At 41.3% G+C, this 23,179-nt stretch overlaps 1 protein-coding gene across 1 annotated transcript in view; it reads right to left on the bottom strand.

Annotated features, from left to right (window-relative positions):
• The window catches only part of LOC137286970 (serine-protein kinase ATM-like), a 64,289-nt gene that overhangs the window by 28,924 nt on the left and 12,186 nt on the right, over positions 1–23,179 (bottom strand). The window contains exons 7-29 of the mRNA XM_067819029.1: positions 20,455–20,617; positions 20,188–20,292; positions 19,740–19,816; positions 18,228–18,288; positions 16,927–17,081; positions 16,018–16,125; positions 15,485–15,619; positions 14,549–15,155; positions 13,630–13,962; positions 12,595–12,841; positions 11,750–11,970; positions 11,257–11,339; positions 10,619–10,777; positions 9,620–9,689; positions 8,787–8,929; positions 7,705–7,813; positions 7,365–7,535; positions 6,866–7,026; positions 5,515–5,767; positions 4,986–5,080; positions 3,343–3,469; positions 2,623–2,837; positions 2,396–2,498 (exon numbers count right to left, since the gene is read on the bottom strand). Coding sequence (XP_067675130.1) covers positions 2,396–2,498; positions 2,623–2,837; positions 3,343–3,469; positions 4,986–5,080; positions 5,515–5,767; positions 6,866–7,026; positions 7,365–7,535; positions 7,705–7,813; positions 8,787–8,929; positions 9,620–9,689; positions 10,619–10,777; positions 11,257–11,339; positions 11,750–11,970; positions 12,595–12,841; positions 13,630–13,962; positions 14,549–15,155; positions 15,485–15,619; positions 16,018–16,125; positions 16,927–17,081; positions 18,228–18,288; positions 19,740–19,816; positions 20,188–20,292; positions 20,455–20,617 — 3,901 coding nt within the window. The remainder of the gene's footprint in view (positions 1–2,395; positions 2,499–2,622; positions 2,838–3,342; positions 3,470–4,985; positions 5,081–5,514; positions 5,768–6,865; positions 7,027–7,364; positions 7,536–7,704; positions 7,814–8,786; positions 8,930–9,619; positions 9,690–10,618; positions 10,778–11,256; positions 11,340–11,749; positions 11,971–12,594; positions 12,842–13,629; positions 13,963–14,548; positions 15,156–15,484; positions 15,620–16,017; positions 16,126–16,926; positions 17,082–18,227; positions 18,289–19,739; positions 19,817–20,187; positions 20,293–20,454; positions 20,618–23,179) is intronic.

Here is a 23,179-nt window from a genome sequence, read left to right as displayed (position 1 = left end):
TTATGCCCCCTTATCTTTATATCTGCATGACCTCTCTGTCGACATTTGACGTTATAGAGGAAAATAGATTTTTGACATTTATTGCAGGTTATTTTTGATTTTGTCAGTATGACGTTATGCATTAGCACATGCATCTATTTCATATACACTTATGTCGTTCAGATATGAAGCTGTATTTTCTTCGCTCACACTTTCCGTAAAGATGCCAAATTAAAAAAAATCATAGCAGAGTGCTTTTATTAGTGCACAATAAAAAACAAGACAAATTTACTGTTTTTCAACACACACAAAAGTTTTGGACAACCTTTAGCAGTGTGTATTTCTCAAACCTCTGAGATAGCCACAGTTATATTTATACCAATGGGTAGGAAATTAAATATTCTACATTTCTGTGGAATTTTATACGCAGATCCAGGACCACACGAGCGCAAATCTCACACCACATTCACTTTTCAAACCTTACGAAAATGTGCACCTGAAAAAAAACTCCAGGGGGTTAACTAAGGTTAACCTTAAGTTAAGGTTGATAACTAAGGTTGGCCCGACCCAATCTTAGCGTCTCTAAGACTGGGACGGGAATTTGGCAGCTGCTTTTATTTTACACGAGATTGAGAGAAGTTTGAGGAATCAGAGAGTGTACAGAGATAGAATGTGTCAACTGGACGTGCTGAATTCACGTGGTGACTAGGAATGCTTCCATTACTCCTGCGCTGAAGAGTTCCACTTACCCTGATTTTAGGACACAATGTTTGATGTTAATGTTTGCTGGACTATTTATCAAAGAGTGATTGATTTCAAAGAACGGTACCTATACTTTATTATTGTTGCAAAATTTAAAATCTACATTATGAGCAGATATGAAATTAAATCCAATTTTATTTGTAGTCTGAAACCATGTGGAAATTATGTAGTAGTGCACAGACAAGAAAGATACCATTATCTGATTGCCCAAAATGAAAACTGACTTGTACCGGGTATCAGGCAATGGAATTTCTAACCCCTGATGTATACGAGAAAACATGCCTCCGAGGTTTTGGTAGACAATGTAAAACCGGAAGGAGAGGGAAATCCCAGAAGGGGAGAGAACCCCAAAGGATTTCCTGACCACGATGGTTTTACATTGTCCACCAAAACTGAGGAAAGGTGTTTTCTCCTGGATAATTACAATGTTTGTGATCGCTCAAAGAAGCTACATAACAATAAATGAAGCACAAGTAAAATCAATTTGATGACACTAACCATAAATAGATAATTCAACCCCACTCCCTTTGTTGGCTCAGTGGCCATGTGGTAGAGCATCTGCCTACAAATCTCAGAGTTACAGTTCCAGTCTTGCTAGGGAAAACATTTGCACTTTGAGCTTAATCTTGAACGATATTTTTCAATTGATTTCAAACACTTCCATATCATTTGAATGTGAAGACCTGGAAAGAGGTCTAACTAACAAAAAGTAAAACCTGGGAAGCGGTCTTTCTAGCAAAAAGTAAAACCTGTCCCTGTAAAACTAAAACCTCAGATGCGGTTATTCTGGGAAAAAAAGAGATGACCTAACATATAGTGAGAAGCACAATTAAGGTTTACATGGTAGTGAGAGTCAGAAAGTTCCCCCTTGAGCAAAACCTAGGTACCTTGACTATGATAACAATTCAAGGACTTGAGCCTAGTCTTGTGGATGCTGGAATGGTTAAAGGGCATGACTATACATAGCCATTCAGTGTTTGGAGCTTATTGTTTTACAGTGAAGTTATAATTTTTCCAGGTAAATACCCAGACAAAATCAAAAATACATTAAAATCCTACAAAGTACAGGATTTGACATTTATAGAGCTAGGCTGTCCGAGAGTTCTCATCAATTTGGACAAGAAAGTATGTGTATTAATTTGGAATTATTATATGGCCAGAGGTGTGTTCAGAACTGCAAGTGTCCACAAATGCCAGCAAAGTGCTCGATCTCAAATGCTCGTCCCCATTTGAGCATCTGCAGGCGCCCACGGACCATCCGCACACTTGCCTCGCTAACCTAACCAAGATGGCGACCATACATACTGTCATTCAAATCAAAAAACACCCTAGAAGAGCAAGATTTATGGATCTCAACCTCTTTGTTGTGAATAACATAATGTTTCGGAGTGTATGCTTGCGCCTTCATCAAGTGCTATAATGTCATTTGTCACCACTCAACACCCCTTTCTGTAACCTCCAACAACAAGACAAGAGGCTATTCGGCATGTTCTGAAAAGACACAAGTTGGACACTGATGGTATAATGTAATACAATGTTCGTACAGAGCCGATGAAAGCACTCAGAAGAAGCGTGGGCCTTTGCAGTTCATTCCAGGGCCACCGTACAGATGCTGAAGGCTACGTCTGCACTGAATAAAGGCGAGATAACCTACCTCTGGACAACATTCCAGGGCCACCGTACAGATGCTGTGAAGCAGACCAAAAGATGTCTTTACTATGGACTGCCTCGATTCATGGTCACTCACAAAAATGTCTCTGGAAATAAAAGACATGAAAAGCATCTTTAGACAGATAGAAAAAAAATCCCTTTCAACTTATGTAGTACCTATCTAAAGGCATCCGTCCTCATGCATCCATCTGCAGGAATATCAGTAAGTACCTGTGTTGCGTGTTGATGTCCCTGATAACATGCACCAGCCGATGGATGACATCCCTCAAAATGAAACCCCAGCTGCCACCAAGGGTGCTGGCAAACTCCGGGAGAAGCATCTCCACAAACAGTTGGTACATTATAAGAATTCGCCGCTTCTCCTGGATACGATGCTCTGTGGACAGACTGGTAGCCAGCTTCAAGAGAACTCTCTGGATTGAGTCCTGAAATACAAAGGGCATCACCTTCATCACTGCCATCATTGTCATTATCATCGTCATTGCCATGGTCATCTTCGTCGTCATCGTCATCGTCATCATCAGCATCAGCATCAGCATCAGCAACAGCCTCACGGTTGTCATCATCGTCATCAGCACTACCATCACCATCTCTGATTATCATCATCATTATCAACAACAACATTGCCATCACTTTCCATCATCACCATGTCCATATGATTATCATCTACCACACCATTGAATCAGAAACAGTTTAAATCTGAAGGACGAAAGACATGCAACAGCATAGCCGTACCATGTTCCCTGCTAAAACAAACAAACAACACAGTAACAGACATTTTCTTCCTGTCTGTAGTTATTCCAATTATCACATTTCTTTAATCCGGTTAGAAGCTCGACCAAGTCAAAACAAAAGAGACGTACAATTTAATTTTGACAACTTCAAACGTGAACTAAAGTCTGTCAAACTCTACAGTAATTTGAGCAGCACCTGTGTTTTAGCCAGTACAGACACCAGGGACCTCGCCGAACTGCCCGAGAAGCTGTTGGTGAGGTAGTCCAGGGTTGACTTGATGATGTAGCTGTTATAGCTGGGAGGGTTAGGGTCCGGGCAACAACTGAAACACACAAATGATGAATAATGATAATAATAACAATAGTCCATTTGTAATGCGCATTTCTCAATGCATAATGCATGCTCGAAGCGCCCAGTGTTGAAAGTAGTGCTTACTTCCTAAGTCTGCACACGTACAAGCTCTTAATAACTGAAAAACATTGGTTGATAATATAAACTGACGAAACTCAAGAGACTCCATCATCTGCAGTTCTTTGACTAGAGTGATATGTTACAACACACCTGGCTGGGACATTGTGATAATTTGTGAAAAATACTTGCAGTGACTGGAGCTGTTATGACGCATTTTCTTGTGATACACTTTGTTTTATTTGCTGTTTAACGCCAAACAAAATACATACTTCAGCTATTAGGACAAGCTGTACAAAAACTGAGTTTAGACCAGTGATTTACATCATGTACATCAATCTAGATAACTAGGATACGATGACAAACACCAAGTCAATGAGTCTGACCACATGATCCCATTCATCACCCACAAGAATGGATTTTTTGTGCTACAGAAAGTTATTGTCAAAACAAACAAGGTACAATGTATAATGATGCCATGTTAAGATGAATGAGTAAACGTTGAATGACACCAAAACTATTAGTATTGCTTTCAGATGTGGGTGTGTGGCTAAGTCACGTCGTATTCGAAGTCTCGGTTTGTTTAATCCCAAACTCCAGTTACAAGAAGGTTCCAACACGTGGATCGCAGTCAGTAGCGACTTGTTGAAACGTTCATAAGAATTTGATGTAACTGTGTTAAAACTGAAGCATTACCTTTGTGAGTAATAGACTAAAGTTATTCGAAATGTTAGGTGAACCTTTCCTGTAGAGTACAGACATTAACCTGCCCTTTCCTGCAAAACAAACTTTCAAATTTACCACTTCACACAGCAGATTTCATGGCTTCCTTTCACCTTTCAACTTCCCCTCATAACATTAGCAACTTAGAGTTATCCCCCTTGAGAGAAAAGTACTGTGAGCAGCAATTTGCACTCAACTTAATAAAAATGTCTCTCAGAGGCAGATTCCAATACATTACAGAGCCAACCACTGAGTGAATCCATCAGTTTTACCAGAGTACCATGATACAGGTACACACTCACACACACTTTACCAGAGTACCATGATACAAGTACACACTCACACACACTTTACCAGAGTACCACAATACAGGTACACTCACACACACTTTACCAGAGTACCATGATACAGGTACACACTCACACACACTTTACCAGAGTACCACAATACAGGTACACACTCACACACACTTTACCAGAGTACCATGATACAGGTACACACTCACACACACTTTACCAGAGTACCATGATACAGGTACACACTCACACACACTTTACCAGAGTACCATGATACAGGTACACACTCACACACACTTTACCAGAGTACCATGATACAGGTACACACTCACACACACTTTACCAGAGTACCATGATACAGGTACGCACTCACACACACTTTCCGAAAATCTGTGTCAGTTGATAGTGTACCTGCCATCTGCCACCTCACTTCCAGTTCCATGTAGACACATGAGGATGTTGACGATGATGACGTCCAGGTTACTATGAATTTCTCGGTCTATCACCTGCAACCACACGAAGCATGAAGTTCCTGACTGACAAACCATGTAAACATTTTAATATATCTAACTCAAAAAAAAATATTTCTTGCCTGGATATGAGACATCCACAAGTTTATGAGTTGGTTTACATGTGACGAGAAGAACACCAGAGGACTTAAACATGATCTGTGATATCAATGGAAGTCAGAAGATATGGAACAGAAATTTCAGACTTTATCACCCAGTGAAAGCAAACAACAAGACATAAAAGATTTGTGATACCAATGCATCCCTACTTTATTCCCAGCTGCAATCAAATTACTTATACTTACACAAATACTTATGTTCATCTACATCTCTTGTAGGTTACAGTAATTCACAATCAACCAAAACCTTCAACATACTTTTTCAGAAACATCTGTCTTGGTCATAGCAGCCCAGAGTGTAATGTAACCTACCTCGCTTGTGACCTCCTTCACCAACACATCATAACGCCTCGAAGCCAGGCTTGTTCTCTTCTTCACCTCTCGGTCACTGGCGACCTCCTCCGACGTTGAGGCTGCAAACAACGGCAGGATGTGGATGACGATGTTGGGGATGTTGTCAATGATGATCTGCTTCCAGCCCTGCTCAGTGTCTGCAGCCAATGTCTGGATGTCTTCTAGCAGGCCGTGCATGAACAGGCTAGGCACTAAGACATCGCCATATGACCTGCAAAACAGTCAACAACACGAGTTGAGCTTTATATGCAGACTAGACACTCTTGCCATACAGTATTTGTGAACATTACAGGAAGTTTCAAAGATGAAAGTCAACTTCAATTTAAGTATCAAAAACAACCCTTTCCTTCATTTGGCACGAATAATGCTGGCCAATACTGTTCTGCTGACAAATAATATATAGAAAGAGCCCAATATGCTACCATGAGATCTGTTGTCATGACTGATCTTTAAGACTTGAACTAGTATCTTAGGCTTATACTGACTCATAGCTTAAGACATGTCCAGTGTATTTCGGGTGTATCATGAAGAGATATTAAATGGTTATTGAAGTATGTTCTGAAACAAAACATACTGAAAGAAACAAGTAAAGGAACATAGTAAAATTCTAACATTACTTTAAAGTTTTCCAGTTTCAATCACCTGCTTTGAATAGCAGTGTGGGAGGAAACATGAAAATAAATAAAGAAATACTGCAATGAAGTGGTGTCCCTTTAGTTGTTTCCCTGATTATATAACAAACGAACAGAGCACTTACAGTCAGTTTGGCTCAAAGGCGGATCGATGAATAGCAATAAAAATAACAACTTTGTTTCGCAATATATCATTAAAATATTGACACGGTTCACGATTTGTTACAAGGAAAGAAAGCAGAGAAACGAAAAGCCAGGTGATCGAGAAAAGTGCTTCAGTGGTGACAAAGTTATTTATTCATTAACCTAAGCTGTGACATCTTCATCCTTTCTCGCACACCTGGCTGTCCCTTTCTTAGTTCTCCTCCCTCATAACAAATAGTGAACTATTTCCCTGTTTTTTAATGACAGATTGTTGAACAACTTTTCTTTTATTTTTAGGACCAATATTCTGAAAAACACTCACAGAGTTGGTGTGATGTTTTCATAATTGATCATGGTTTCATTGAGTATTTTATGTTTTTTAGTTTTTGAGTCTGATTGCAATTCATCCACTTTTGAGCCAAACAGACCATAACCATATCCAACACACAACTTCTAAATGAACCTTATCCACCAAGCGAAAGATCTTTCAGGAGAGAAAATTTTCTCAGCATGTTGAAAGCAATGTGAGTTACCTGAAGAAGGTCACTAAGCTGTCTACACCCAGTAACCTGTAGGGGAACTCCGAGAGAGAGTAGTCGAGTTCCAACCACTGATTAAGGAGGTATGGTAGGTGGCTGCAGATGTATCGTGTCACGTCTGTGTAGCCAAGCAACACACTCACCTTCCGCAGCACCTGCCAAGTGGAACAAGATACTGATTTTGGAGTGATTGATTCTGTTTTATAATTTGGTATTTCTTTAGAATGAATTTTGGGGAAAAATTTAATGCAAACTAATTATATCCAGCAGAAAGCAAAGAGGAATGTTAACATGATTGCAGGCAAAATACAGGATGCTAATGAAGTAACAGAGGCAGAAATTTCAAAGATACAAAGAGAAAAGATTCACAGTTTTGTACATGTACATTCACTTGAGTTGTTCACAGTCCACATCAATTTCCAGCCTACAGACCTTGAGTACACACCATCATTGGCGACTTTATTCCCACATTTCTGCACTACATAGGACTGACCTTGAGCACCTTGTCCACAGCAATACCCTTCTCCTTGATGAGCTGACAGAGGGCGAACATGGACATCTTCTCATTGACTGGGCTGCTGCAGGCTACTGTGGCCATGACTGTCAGTAGAGTCGAGGTGCGGCACAGTACTTCATCCTGTTGGCGCTCCACTGACTTCCTCTCCTACACACAAAGAAGAATAGGGAGTAATGGACAGAAGGAAGGATGGAAGGGTGGATGGATGGATGGAAGGATGGATGGATGGATGGATGGATGGATGGATGGATGGATGAGGAATGGATGCACCGAAGGAAGGAGTTTGTAACTCAATGAGTTAAAAGATGACCCATACCTTGAATATCATTAGCTCATTGCAGTCCTGGTAGATCAGTTCGAAGGCTGCATGCTGCTGCTGAGCAGGTTTTGGCTGCAATCCATTCTCGGCAGGAATCACAAACAAGCTGCAGCAAAAGAGTTAGAGGTGACTATTAGTCTGCAGGTGTCTAGGGCGTAAACACTATGGACTAAAAGGATGCTCCTCATGCTGCCCACCTTGGCACAAACTCAATTCTGTGATAGATTACTACTCATGAAACCATTTGCGTTTCATTATGCAACACTCAGTACTGACGTCATGTGCATCAATCAATGCAATCAGGATACAATGACATGCATCACCAAAGTCAGCAAGCCGGGCCGACAGATCAGCTCCCTAACAAGCAAGTATCTTGGCTCATTTTCTGATTTGGACTAGAAACATTTAATTACAAGTCAAGGTGACAAATCTGGAACATTATTGGGTGTAGAGTCAAAAAAACCTCACCTCACCTCACCTCACCTCACCTCACCTCACCTCACCTCACCTCACCTCACCTCACCTCACCTCACCTCACCTCACCTCACCTCACCTCACCTCACCTCACCTCACCTCACCTCACCTCACCTCACCTCACCTCACCTCGTGGTACATATTTGTATAATATTCCACATGTTCAACAATGGCTAATAAGAGGTTGTTGATATCCACCAGTGTTTTACTGACATGATAATTTAATTTGTGCATACACAAAGAATATTCGCAGATTTAGAATGCCAGTCAGTGTATCCGCCTTATTTGTCCTATTAACTGGCCGGGTTCTTCCAAAACATACAGACAAGTGAGAGACCCATGAAGATCCGTGTTAGAAATGATCTTCATCAACCTATGCTTGTCATAAGAGGTGACTAACAGAATTGGATGGCCAGACTCTCTGACTTGCTTGACATGATATCACACTTGTGTAGATCAATGTTCATGCTGTTGATCACTGGACAGTCTGGCCCAGACATGATTATATACAGATCATCGCTATATAGATGTAATATTGTTTAGTGTAGAATAAAACAAACAACCAAGACTAGGGAGACGTAAGACCGTTTAAACGTTGAACTCACTTCTGCAGGGCCTCGGCCACATACAGACATGTCACGTGACACGTATCAAGTAGACAGTTATGGAACTCTGATGAGATGCTCTCTTCAGCCTCATCTTCATCCTTCTTCATCGTCAAGATACTCCACTCATCACTGGGATCACACTGCAACAATACACACAATGTCTACACTGATAATCATAAATAAGAAATGCTCTCATTTACTGTGTAAAGGTCATAAGGTCAATGCATCAGATCTTTTAAGTGGACAAATCATCTGCTCGACGAGCAAAAAATCATTCGTTCCAGTTCAGATTCGTGCCAAGATATTAGAAAATGCTACTTTTTGTTACCCTGCCTGGTACTCAGGATTAAGGGTAAAAACAAAGACAAATATGCTAAGAGTGCCATTTCATTTGATCTCACTTTGAAGAGAAGCGATTTTAAGTTGGAAAATTACAGTCGGTGACTTTTGATTTTTGAATGAAGCTATATTGCATTGGGTCTTGAAGTATCAGCTAAAACTATATGTCAGTATATATACTGTCCAGGTTTTGGACGCTTGTTTGGGGAAAAGACTGGAACATACCAACTAACAATATCATCTGCCCCGTGACAATAGAATCTCAAGGCAATTGAACCAATGTTGAGAGCATGAACAACACCCCTTGTATACGTGATAACACAGTCTGCAATATCACACACTGTGATCATATGATCATTACTTTACAAAATTTTGTTTTGTGAACACTTTCAGCGGATAAATAGACCTTCAAATGAACATGGCATATAACTCCAAGTTTTGGTCTAGGCACAAAAGATTTTGTCAGACACTGAAACATGCCTCTACTTTACCTGCATAAATGCTCGCATACACTTGGCCATGGACAATCTGACTGCGGCAGCATATTCCCCACGGAGTTTGCTAAAACAGAACCATAGATACCATCCATCTATCTCGATCAAGATAACTGTACAGATGGCGTGCACCACGGCAAAGATAAGTCGGAGTATAGCCTGCAATTCTGTCTTGAGCAACATATCCAATCAATGACTTCTGCCCCCAGACAATAGATACATCTAAACCAATGGTTGATTGCATGAACATGAACCAATGTCTACATGATAACAAAATCAGCAATGTCACACACTGTGATGTACCCATGAACGTCCGAGTCTTCACCAACCCATGCTTGTCGTAAGAGATGGGATCTGGTGGTCAGACTCGTCTTGGCTAACCGTAACACATGTCCTTGCATCCCACTTGTGTAGATGATCACTGGATTGTCTGGTCCAGATTCGATACAGCAGGAACAGTGCTGAGAGCAGTAAACTCCTCACAATGTATTTTGTATTTTGTGATGAAACATGTTTTTTAGCATAATTTCAAGTTCACTTTTGCTTAACTGAACTTGTTACATCACTGAGTACATCAGAGTCGCCATGACCCTGAAAATCTAATGGACCCTGCACCTTCCCTTGAATAAGCTTGGTTGTGAATATGAAAAAAAATTCTGGGAATGGTTCTTGAGATATCTCGCTGACAAGGCCCCTTGTGACCTTGAAATGAAGGTAAACGCCACCAAACCTGACTGAGACCTGTATTTTACGATGATGAACCTAGGTACCAAACATGAAAAGAATCTAGAGAATCTAGGCTCTTAAGATATCCCAATTCGGACTGAGCCTCATACTAAATCGCCCGCTTCACGCTAAACGCATGTCGGGGCATAAAACAATGTTAAAGAACCAAGGCATTGGTAATATTACTTCTGTATGGCTATTGTCCATATGAGTTCTTATCTGCAGATGAATTAATGTGACATTGTGCCTTTGAACTTCATGTGTACTCACCAGAAAGCACTGACGAGTTTCAGAGTTATCTCCCTGCAATCCTTCTTCACCCTGGAGGGCATATTGTCTGAGTCAGTGAGATGGGGCACAAGCCTCTTGATGAGGTTAAGACAGAGACAACAGACTTCCTGGTCCCGTCGATGTGAGACAATCACGCGTCTAGAACAAGAAGTAAATCAAACCAGTGAAAGACTGCATTATTATTTTTATTTAAAGAAATATAATTCTAAGATCCTTTGATAAAAGATCAAGACAGTAGTTTATCCAACAATAAAGTTCACTCTACCTTGGGCAGGGGTGTAGCCTAGCATTTAAAGCAATCACTCGTTATGCCTAAGAACCATGTTTTGAAGACCCATAACTAACATCACTCATCCACTCTGCCCATTATACATGGGTGACTGAGTTCAGTTTTACTCCACTTTTTGCAACATAACAGCAATAACACAGCAGGAGACACCAGAAATGGGCTTCACACATTCTACCAATGTGGGCATTCAAACCCTAGACTTCGGCATGACAAGCAAACACTTTCCCCATTAGGCTACCCCACTGGCCACAATTATACAAAAGAGTAGAGGGAACAGTATTTCTTTATTTCCATACATATTTCCCGAAGTAACAAATGTGGTAATTACCTGACAGCATCAACCAGGTTTTCCAAGTCTTTATCAGAGACATTATGACATTGCGTTGTCAAGGACTTCACAATTGCATCCATCTAAGCAGAACACAAGTGTTTATAAAGTGAATTTCGTAACCATGGTGCATAGCAAATTATTAACTAATATCATAACTAAAATGTTACCTTTTTAGAAACTGATTCAATATTTTCAACCCAAGAAAAAAAAATCATCCCCCAAAACATACTTCTATAACCCATTTCCAAGAGAAACATAGCTGGTAAAGACACCACATCAACCTGCATATAAATGGTCCAGACATCAATGGTTAATAGCATGAGCTTCAATCCATAACGCTGCAGCCTCTTTCTCAAACATCAGTTCCTTAGACAAGCACGAGAACTTGATGAACTAGTGTGTCGAAATCAAATTTCCCCTAAATTTACCAAAGTATTTAAAGAGTTGGGGCTGAAGCAAAATGGTGTCCATCCACCTCCAGGATACTCACACATAACAGATCCACCGCCCTCCCTGTGTCAAACATGTCACCCTCTAGAAGCTCAGCTAGCTTGTCCTTGAGGAAGGAGGTCTCAATCTCAGCCTTGTATGGTACAGCAGAGGGCGCCATGCTGCTTTCATAGTTACAACACAGGCACAGGAGTCTCACTGCCTCTAGACGCTGTTTGCAACTCTCCGTCAGTCCATCCTCAGTCACCAGACTTGGACATCCTACAGACAGATTGCAGACATAATTGAGTCTGGACCAGTCAATCCAGTGATTGACAGCGAATGAGTATCAATCTACTCAAATTGGGACTACAGATAAAGATGAGGTGTGCTAAGATAAGGTTTTATGTCGCATTCAGGTCTATTTTGTAAGTGTATGTGTGTCTGAGGATTTGTGAACAATTCTGAAGTCATACTGATCTTTTTGCTTTTCTCAGTGTAAGACCACTGAGTCTGATGCAAACACAATTCACTAATGTCAAACCAACATCTATTCATATGACACAGTCCCCCCAAAAAAGTTTTTTTCAGAGAGTGGGTGTGTCTGAGTAGGAGGGAGGGAGTGTGACTGAGGGAGAGAGCGGTCACCATACACCAATGTCAAGCCAACATCTACTCACATGACACAGTCCCCCAACAAAAGGTTTTCAGCTAGTGGGTGGGTTTGGGTAGGAGGTAAGGAGTGTGACTGAGGGAGGGAGCGATTTGCAATAACTGCAGCTTTAAAAATATTTCAGTGTGTCAACTAGCTGTTGGAGGAGAGCCCAAAATGATACATATGGACCTGACAAATCCAGAATCACAATCAGGGTAAATCTGAGATTAAACCACACGACCATGACTTACCATGAGTGTTTTGTGTTTCATCTGAATCCTGACTCTCTCCGATATCATCAATGTCATCAAAATCCACATCCTCCCCATCCCCTCCAGCCGAGTGAGACATTTCATCAAAATCCAGATCCATTTCATCGATGTCATTATACCGTGACTGCCCTCTGTTGCTGGTACCAGGCCTCCTGTCAAAGCTTGATCTTCTCCTTAGGCTGCCAAGCTGGGTGCTGTTGTTTGAGTTGCTATTAGAACGTTGCATCTGAAACAACACTGGCTCTGTGAATGAACTCATTATACCTTATACCTGACAAGGTCAGGTGAGTGAGTTAAGATCTGAAATCACATCAGTAGTCTTTCTGCCATATCATGACTAAAGCAAGCTACACGAAGCTCTGTTCTAAATCTGAATGGAAGACAGCAAAACCCAACTGGAATATCACAGATATTTATGTAAAATTCAAACTTGTACAAAAATCTAAATCTTGAAATGATTGCTGACAATACAATACCAAAACAGGCTATAGATCACCAAGACACGTTTATGTTCCTGCTGAAGTAAAATTATGCAAAATATATTCCAATAATTATCATTTCTCAGGAGAATGGTTCCTTCTTCTGTCATGTACCCCAACATGCCATCACAATAAAATCTGTGATAAATCAGAGTGATAAATGGATGAGAAGGACACTTGAAAATCAGGCTTTGTCTTCCGCAGCCCATGCTTGTTGTAAGAGGTGACTAACAACTGGTCAGGTTCTCCAACGAGGTTGGCATTTTATTGTATCCTAATTGCGTAGAAATATTTCATGCTGTTCAGCACTGGATTGTCTGGTCCAGACTTGATTATTTAATAACCACTGCCATATAGCGGACATAATCCCGAGTGCAGCGTTAAACAACGAACAAAGCAAACAACAATAAAGATAAAGAGAGTAACTCTCAGAACAAATAAATCCATGCCTAACTGATATACGTACATGTATTTTAGGGGTGAATGGGGCACTACAAGTTTTCACAAAATTCATTTACACACATTTTGCACTCACCTTGCTAAATGCAATTTCAAACACAAGATCAAAGAAACTCCCAGGTAAAAGTGTTCTGAGCAGCTCTGATACCACATAACATCCGTGCGTGTTCTGCTCAGCTTGGGGGAATAAATTTAGGAGCATCTGGACGACTGGCAGCATGCGGCCAAACCCCTCTTTCTTTACATAGTCCGACAAGAGGGAGGACGTCCTCCTCAAAAGACTCCTGAGACAGGCCTCAAGTCCTGTGTTGGCTAGCATAGCAGGGGAGGCAACTCCTGATTCGAGGAGGCACTGGATGCATTTCACAAGCACTGACGAACAGGTAATCACGTGCTCAAGGGTATGTTGCTGAAGCAAAATATTGAGAATTTATCATAACATATCCTGTAAAAGATGATCAAATTTAGTTGATCTCTTGTAGCAACTTTAAGTTCAAGAATCTGAGTGTCGGAGAACATGAGTACTGACACAAGTGCAGATCCATTGAGATAGGATAAGTAAGTGAGCTGAGTTGAACACTGCTTTCAACTGTAAATGGGATGCAGAGGCAAGATTTTACATTTATGAAATAATAAAGTGAAGAATTCTGTTGGAAATCACATTTCTTTATGTATTGTACAAGACTTTATTAAGTTTCATTTGGACTGGTCAGTGATACAAAAATAATGTTAAATTAGTTTAGGCCTTTATATACATGACAAATATTATCTAGCTTGGAGATGATGTAGGAAGATATTGGGGTAAAGCTGGAAACAGTTTTCTTCTATTATAGATCTCTTTTTTCATTTTATCAGCATCTTTGTATGCAGGGAACTAACTATTAACAAGATCATGTTAGTATATTTTCACCATTTTCCAAAAAACGAAGCTCATATGCAGTTCTGTATCCTTGCAAGATGGGGAAAGTTACTAATAACCCCTTCAGTCAACATACCTGTGGCTCCAAGACAGTCTGAAAGTGAGCATTTTCCCTTGAAAAGACTTCTTTCAAGGTCTCCAATAAACTTGGAACAACCGCAACTTCCGCTTTCATGATCTTCTCATCTGATGCCTGAAACATTTTCTCTATCCTCATTTCACAGTCAAATGAAGTCTCCAGATAGATCCTCTCCAACTCCGTCCAGTGTCGAGCAGTGGACACTGGCCTGACAGGTATAACTGACCCAGGGTTCCGGACAGTTAACGCAACTAGCACCTGACTCATAACTCCTGGATCTATCTTACAACTTTTTGCCACATCTGAAACATCTCTTTTTGGAATCAGCCAATCAAAGAGATGCTTTCTCAAGGTGTAGGAGCCTTTACCACCAGTGAGGTTTGAACCAAGAATACTTGGTTGATGGTTTTCTGGAAGGTCGTGGAGACTGAGGCAGACGGACAGGAAGTTGATGGAAGCCATGTTGGGGGAGGAGACATTGGGCAGAAACAAATTCCATACTTCTTTCTCTGGACAGACAAACTCCTGGCAAACGATGGCAGCAAGGAGATTGAACCCCAACTGTTGATAACCTTCAGCTTCAGCCTGGTGAGAACTCATGGATCTGGAAAGGAGAGAGATATGGCATAAGAACATAACAAAGCCTTGGTGAGCAGATGGTGCCACCTTAATATACAAGTGTGACAGGATATAATATTGCGTAGGACACTCAGAGCTACAGATATTTTAGTGTTGGCAAACTATGAATCACAATAAAGGCAAATCTAGGATTAAAAAGTAATAGTCATGTCATGTTCAAATGCATAGCTGATTCAATTATCCTTGTTTTCAGACGCCATTACAATGAACCTGGGGGAAGATAGATTTCACCTATGATCTGAGGATATATCCATTGTATCAAGGTCAAGTACAAAGTCCAAGGTTTCACAATACCTGAGAGTTGACAACCATATTGTCTGCCATATGTCCCTGGTTGACTTGACTGTTGCCATGGTGATGTGCGTGAAGGATGTGTAGCTGCTCACCAATACAATCAGGCACTGGAAAATGTGCCTCAGAATCTCGCTCCTGGAACACATTCAAATATATCATCTGAAACTGTACTGCTGTCACCTGCTAAATCTGAAATTTTAGTGGAGTTTGTGTTTATAGTTTAATCAATATTCAGTCTCGATGACAGTGACCTGGTAACTAATCAAGTCTAGACCAGACAATCAAGAGGTTTGTATATTTAAAAACAATCCCACCAGAATATTAAAGTTCCTCATGAATCAAGTCATGAATCTGACGATCCATTTGGTATTTGAACTGACCATTAGCACTGATTCCAACCAGGAGTCAAGTTTGTTTGGATTGTCATTTAACCCTGGTTTCTCTCTCCTCAGGGCAATAGTCAGTGTATAGCCTTACTATGAAGACAGAGACTGTGTCTCTGGAACTTGGTGTGTTACAGCATACGTCCTCACCTTCTGCAGTCATTCAGAAGTCTGTGGAGACACTGAAGCAAGGGAAGTAACTCATCTTCTGGGACACTATCAGGGTACTTCTCAACAAGACGTGTGACCAACTGCAACCTAAACAAAATCAACATCTAGGGTGACTGAGTCTGTTGTGTGTTTATACCACTGGTGACATAATCTAGTCACATCACTTCAGGAGAAGCCAAGAATCATGTTCATGTAATGTATCTTCTGCAATTTGTATTCACTGTGACAAGCTATGGATTTACTAAGATTACCAACCATCCATTAACAGCTTCCAGTCAGTAAACTGATCTGTTTAATCAGTTGTTGCTTCTAAAACAACACAGACACTTGGAGTGAGTGAGTGAGTGAGTGAGTGAGTGAGTGAGTGAGTGAGTGAGTGAGTGAGTTTCAGTTTACACTGCACTCTGCAATATTCCAGTTCTATGGCGACAGTCTGTAAATATTCAAGTCTTGACCAGACAATCCAATGATCATCAGCATGAGCATCGATCTGCACAATTGTGAGCTGATTACATGTGTCAATAAAGCCAACAAGACTGACAACCTGATACTGTTAGCCACCTCTTACAACAAGTACGGATTACTAAGACCAATTATAACCCAGATCTTCACATGTACAGACACTTGAACTGAAGAAAGTATTGGCACTCTCACTAATAGACGACAGTTTTCTTGATAGAATGACAAAATGGTCGGCACTTATGTTGCTTTAAGGTGCCAAACGTTGCCACTAGTTCACTTGTTTCAAATTTTTTCAAATCTTAATGACTTAATGAACAAGTGCTCACCGATATTTGGCACTTACAGCTCTATAAACACAACAAATATTATCAATAATTCTTGAATTAGAAATCTCTTTTCCTTGACATCTTTTGCGTGCATACACACCATGGTATGACTTGATGAGAGCAGCCAGTGTTGTACATGGTGTCACGGACGACGGTCCAGCCACTCTCTAGCCTCCTCTTCTTCCTGGGCGTGTCCCCATTCCCTAGCATCGACATCTGCGTCACCTCGATTGTCTGGGAGGACTCTGTGAACAGCTGGAGAGGGAGAGGTGGGTCAGCTGTGTCAGACTCAATGAAGGAGGTGAGGTGAGGGAGTATTTTAAGTAAAACTATTGAGGGTACCCCAGAATGACATAATACACTGTACAAAGGCTTCATCTTGATTCCAAAATAAGTCTGTCCGAGGCAGGCAAACTAGGAAAAAACATACTTTTGTTCAGAATGATTTTAAAAACCCAGAAATTCTTGAATTGTGTGAGCGAGTATGGCTTTAAGCCACTTTTAGCAATATTACAGCAATATCAAGGCAAGAGACACAATAAATGGGCTTAAAACATTGCACCCATGTGAGGTATCAAACCCTGGTCTTCTTCAAGACGGACCAAACTTTAACCACTAGCCTACCCCTCCATCCCTGGTACAGAAAGAAAAGCCCTGCAATCATGAATGAGTGACTTTAGTTTTATGACACACTCCCCAAAATTCTAGCCATTTGGTGGCAGTCTGTAAATAATCAAGTCTGGGCCAGACAATAATGTGATCAACAGCAGGAGCATCGATCTATGCAATTGGGATACGATGGCATGTGTCAAGTAAGTCAGTGAGTCTAAAGACTCAGTCCTGTCAGTTGCCTCTTATGACAAGCATGGTTACTTAATATCAGTTCTAACACCAATTTTCATGGGTCTTCCATATTCAAAGAGAAGACATGATGAAGTAGATTTTAAGACGTATTTTGGAATTTTCCAATGACATTACCCCATCTCTCCTTCTCAAATTGACAGATGTTGTAACCTGGATATATTTTAGTAAAACTGCATTAAATCTGCATCACCATTCGAGCTGTGGTTGGTAAAGTATGGACCGGACAATCCCATGATCAACATCATGAACATTCATCTATTTAATGATACAATGACGTGTCAACCAAATCAGCAAGAATGGTGTAAACCTCCCTACTGCTCTTGTTAACAATAAAACACCAGGATTAGTTTTAGTTGTAACTATTTACACACTTTTTTTAATTTCAATTTTAGATTATCAACTAACATTTTGTGAGGGCTGATAATCAGTCTCTGATCCACCCAGGCATTTCAAGTGTCAGACAGCTAAGATACTATTTACTGTATAATAAAACAGTTTCAGATTGTTTTTTGTGACATTATCATGATGCTAGTATACCTGATTGCAGACGTCAGCGGCCAGATCCACATATGCTGCCTTTAGCACAGCCTCTCTGGTCCTGGAACACAAGATACACCCACATAACACAAGGTAGACCCATATAACACAAACATCATCTATTGGCTAAAATGGTAACATTTTACGCCAAACTCCGCTCTTCCAGACTTTCCAGCAAGATAAGAGATGAGAAGAGAGAGAGAGAGAGAGAGAGACGCATGCACGTATGCACGAACACACACACCAGAAATGCACTTCACACACTGTACCCATGTGAGGAATTGAACCCTGGATGTCAGCATGATGACCAAACGCTTTAACTACTACATCACTTATGTTACTTTATGTCTAGAAGCAGTGATATTCAAACCAATCACAATTCTAACCTGGCAACATTCAAACCAATCACAATTCTATTTGCACACACATAATTCCGGCACATTCCTAGCTTGTTGGGCATGTTATTTGCTGCCACCTGTACTCATGGGATTAAGCAAAATAGTAAACAAGAACACACACTAATTCCACCTCTTTACCTTGAATTTCAGTCTGAGTCACACTTGTTGCCATGGAAATGCGAAATGTTTTTATTAAGAATACCCAAACTACCAAAAGGCACCCATACACCACCAAATGTGTCTATGTGCCAATTTTGGTGAAGAAATATTGAATGGTTTTAAAGTTCAGCTCCAGAAAGGATAAATGTGCATGGACAGATGGATGGACGGACGGGGTGCATTTTAATACCCCACACAAAACGCGTTGCTGGGGATAACAACACGAGACCTGCCTCACTTCAGGTTTTCCTTGCAGAATTTCCATGGTTTAAAACAGATACTGTAAAAAGTGGCATCAAATCAAACTAACTCACACAGGGGTGGAAATAACTCATTGCCCGACGTCCAAGTCTAGTGTTTTTTTCTGTCGGGCAAGCTTATTTGTATATCACGCTGTCCCGGTGTCCAGTGGAGTTTCCATTGTTAATTATGTTGTTTGTTTAAATAATCAACGAGAAAATCAGGTAGTATATAGTGGAAAATTTATCAGGGCAAGTGATTTCACAAGTGCCACTGTACCGGGGTACATTGGGAATTCAAGAATTATTTCCATCCCTGCTCATACTAAAGGACTGTTCATGCCTTATGGCTTGGGGGTCATGATGATTCAGGTTGTGTTCATTCAGACTGTATTTGCTTCTCCCTAAAAATCATCAGCAAACCCCACTATTGTCATAAATTGTTCAATGGACCAGAAGGTGGACAGTATTACCTAAATATTGCTATCTACTTTCTGTCCACAACATAAGGAATGTGGCTCTCATAGTGGTATTAAACAAACACTACTTCTATTCAGAGATATTTCAACAAAGTTTTTCAACACTGCACTAAATAAACCGCCTTAAATAACTTTCTACTCTGTCAGTAAAATACAAACACATTTTAAAATCAATGCATACTGGTCAAAGTAGATATTTCCACAAGGAGAATTGGGTCAGTATGAGGTGATGCTCACCCTGAAGTGAATCTGTTCCGCCCTCCCATCTCCTTCAAGTCTGTATACATGACTTCATACAGCTTCCTTAAGTGGCTCTGAAAACATAGGGATGTTGGTTTGTTAGTGACTGTCACTCCCGTAAATTACCCTGCATCGTGTCTGTCTGTACCCAATCAATCTGAATTAAACAGTTTTGGGAAGGAACCGTTCAGTCACTGATTGCCATGACTGTTTATCCTGCAGTGAATGGGTTCCAGGTAGGATGGGACGGTAATGTTACTGATCACCTTCAAGTGCCTCACAGGAAGCTTAGGTTTAACTCTCCCCAAGGAGCTGAGAAAGAAACTTGAGCATTCTCTGATCCCCTGATGGGATTGAAATTATCTGATCAAATATTTCACACAACACAACACAACACAACAACACAAAAGATGCAAAATACAAATTACTTTGTTCTGCCACTCACCCTCCACAGCTCATTGTCCAGGATGAACTCCCCAGTCTCTGGCGTCTTGACTCCCCCTGGGTGATGGGCCTGCAGCTGCAGCCTCAGGAACTCCACTATCTCATCCTGCAGTAAACAGAGAAATCAGTGACTCATAATGCCTTGAAATATCATGGGCATATCACTGCGGGGACTCCCTTAAAGGGCTTCTCACATTGGTTTATGGGTTAATGATGACAATCGAATACTTCAACCAAAATGATTCTGAGGCAAATGAGTGAGTCATACCTTGATGAGGTCAGTGGGTCTGTTATTCCACAGATACAGAAGGTTGATGAAGATGGTCTCTCCCAGTTTACAGATCTGAATCCTGCAGCTCGGTGCTATCTTCCTGACAAACACATTCAGCGCTGACATCAGATGTTCCACCACCTGGATTCGAGCTTCCTGTCTAGAGACACACACACAATACTACTGTAGTCACCATACACATCAAATACATACATACACACACTATACAGTCTATATACTGGGCTAGGTTTACTTAGACTGACATATTATACATACTAATATTTGTACAGCACCAACATCTGACTCAACTGCTCAAGGGCATTAATTTTTTTGCTTTGCCTCAATCACTGGACATCAATTTCAATGGCACATCGTAATCTGGTCCAGATTCAATCATTTACAGACTGCTACCATACAGCTGAAATATTGTGGCGTACAACAAGAATCTATAAGGCCAGACCAATTTTACTTCTTGTATTACTGATCTGCTGATTGTATTTCTTAAAAAATGAAAAAAAAAAAAAATTAATTTTCCCTGCTCAAAAAATGAAATCTTAATGGTTTTATTGGCCAAAATTTTTATATTACACAAAAAAAATTTATACAAACCTGTAGAGGTTATGAATTCTTTGAAGAATGTCCTCCTTGGGGTACATATAAGCATTTTTATGTCCATTAAAAATCCCTACGACAGTTGTAACTATTTTGATAATAAAATATTTACAAAACAAAAAACTCGTTTTTGTCTTGTGGGACCACCTTTACAGGGCCCCCCAGGCCCCCTACAGCCAAGAGCAGGTAACTCTGGCCGTCTACCTCGCACCTCACTTTTCATGCTGAACGTATCAGACAGAATGAGGGGAGGCGGGTGGCCGTACCCCAAGGAGGACATTCTTCAAAGAATTCATAACCTCTACAGGTTTGTATAATTCTTTTTCAGAAGAAGTCCTCCTTGGGGTACATATAAGCATTAAACAGACTCCCGAAGAGAAGCAATTGGGAGTGGTATTCTGTCTGACAGCAACAGTCCATTCGATCGAAGTGCAAATCTACAATCACACGGAAATAGAAAAGGCACCGACCTGGTCACCTGACCGCTGATGTCAATCAAGGCGGGGGCGTGACAAAGCTGAGGACCCGCTTGTCAAAGCTTACATGCCCATTGGCTAGAATTTGGGAAATCCCAAATGAGAAACCCCGCCCACCCAAATCAAAGTTTGGAGACCTGGACGTACGGGACACTCGCCAAACTGAACCTTGTCCATACCGCACTAGCAAGCGAAGTAGGGAAATGGCAAGGAAAGTAAGGCACCCAGCCAAAGAGGGCGGGACTAAGAAACCATCACCAAATATCACCGCCGATAAAATGGGAATGGATAGTTACCCAACACCGAGTGCAAACAGATATAGTTATCAAACAAAGCTTAATCAGCTTGAGCAGAACTATTCTGTCTACTGCAGGGAACTGACTGACCGAACCGAGCACTCTCGTGAGTGTCTGTTCAGTTGGTAATGACGGTTCTGACGTGGCCACTGCTCTCACTGAGTGGGCTGACAACCCCTTTTTGGGGAGATAAGCCTTTATGTATATAGACCTTTCAGCCTGCCGATACAATCCATCGGGATGCCGTCTGTGTATCAGTCGGATAGCCAGCCATTCCGCCACCACAACAGCAAAATAGCTGTTTCTCCGTACGGAGCAAGGCTATTCTCTTAAAATAACTTTAAGAGGTTTCATAACGTCTAATACACGAACCTTACGGTATGTATTATCAGACGACGCAGGCAGCATGCACCCAGTTAGATCGATAGGCGCGGTCATTCGAAGCGAATGATCGAATTTTTTTGGGCGGTATGAATCCGGTAAGCGAATGCTAACCCGATCCTTATGGAACATAGTAAGATCCGGGTCTGAAAACATGACGTGTAAGTCGCTAACACGTCTACCAGACGTAACCGCCACTAAAAAGTCGTTTTCCAACTTAACAGTTGTAACGACGGGTTGGCCAAGTCATAAACGAGAGGAGTGGGTAACCATTCCAATACTCGAGACAAATTTCACGACCGGACGCAGTCTGTCCACGCCTGCAAGAAAACGCTGTACCCGGGGGTATTGTCCCAACAAGGCACCCTCAACGGGTATGTGGAAGGCTGAAATAGCCAGGGAGTAGCCTCGAATCGTAGAAGCGGCTAAGCCAGATTCTAAACGAGACGGTAAGAACTCCAATACTTCAACTACAGTCGAAGAAAAGGGATCGAGAATCCCTCTATTTCCACACCAGCGCGCATAACAGGCTCATCTATCCTCACACTGTACATTCGTGGAATCCGTACACGAAGCCAGAATTGTGTCTGCAACTGATGCAGGAATTCCGCTCTTTTCGAGACGATTCCGGACAGTGGCCAGGCCACCCACTGAATCCTGGGGATTGGGGTGAGGCTGGCCGTCCTGGGATAGTAGGTTCGGTCGCCGCGGTAATAGTACCGGCGGCTACACTAGCGACCTGAGTACTACCGGAAACCAGCGTTGAGACGGCCACAGAGGTGCGAGAAGCACTAGTAGCCGCGCTGGTTGGGTGGCAAGCTGAGACAGAACTTTGGAAATCAGGGGAATTGGCGTAAACGCCGACACCACCCTGTCCGTCCAGTCCCGCTGGAAGGCGTCGGCGGCAATCGCTCTCGGATCAGGAATCCGCGAACAAAAACCCCGGAATCTAGTTCG

Source organism: Haliotis asinina, chromosome 6 (genome assembly GCF_037392515.1).
Source record: "Haliotis asinina isolate JCU_RB_2024 chromosome 6, JCU_Hal_asi_v2, whole genome shotgun sequence".
Taxonomy (NCBI): domain Eukaryota; kingdom Metazoa; phylum Mollusca; class Gastropoda; order Lepetellida; family Haliotidae; genus Haliotis; species Haliotis asinina.
The sequence above is the reverse complement of the archived record's forward strand: the minus strand, read 5'-3'. Positions and strand labels throughout refer to the sequence as shown.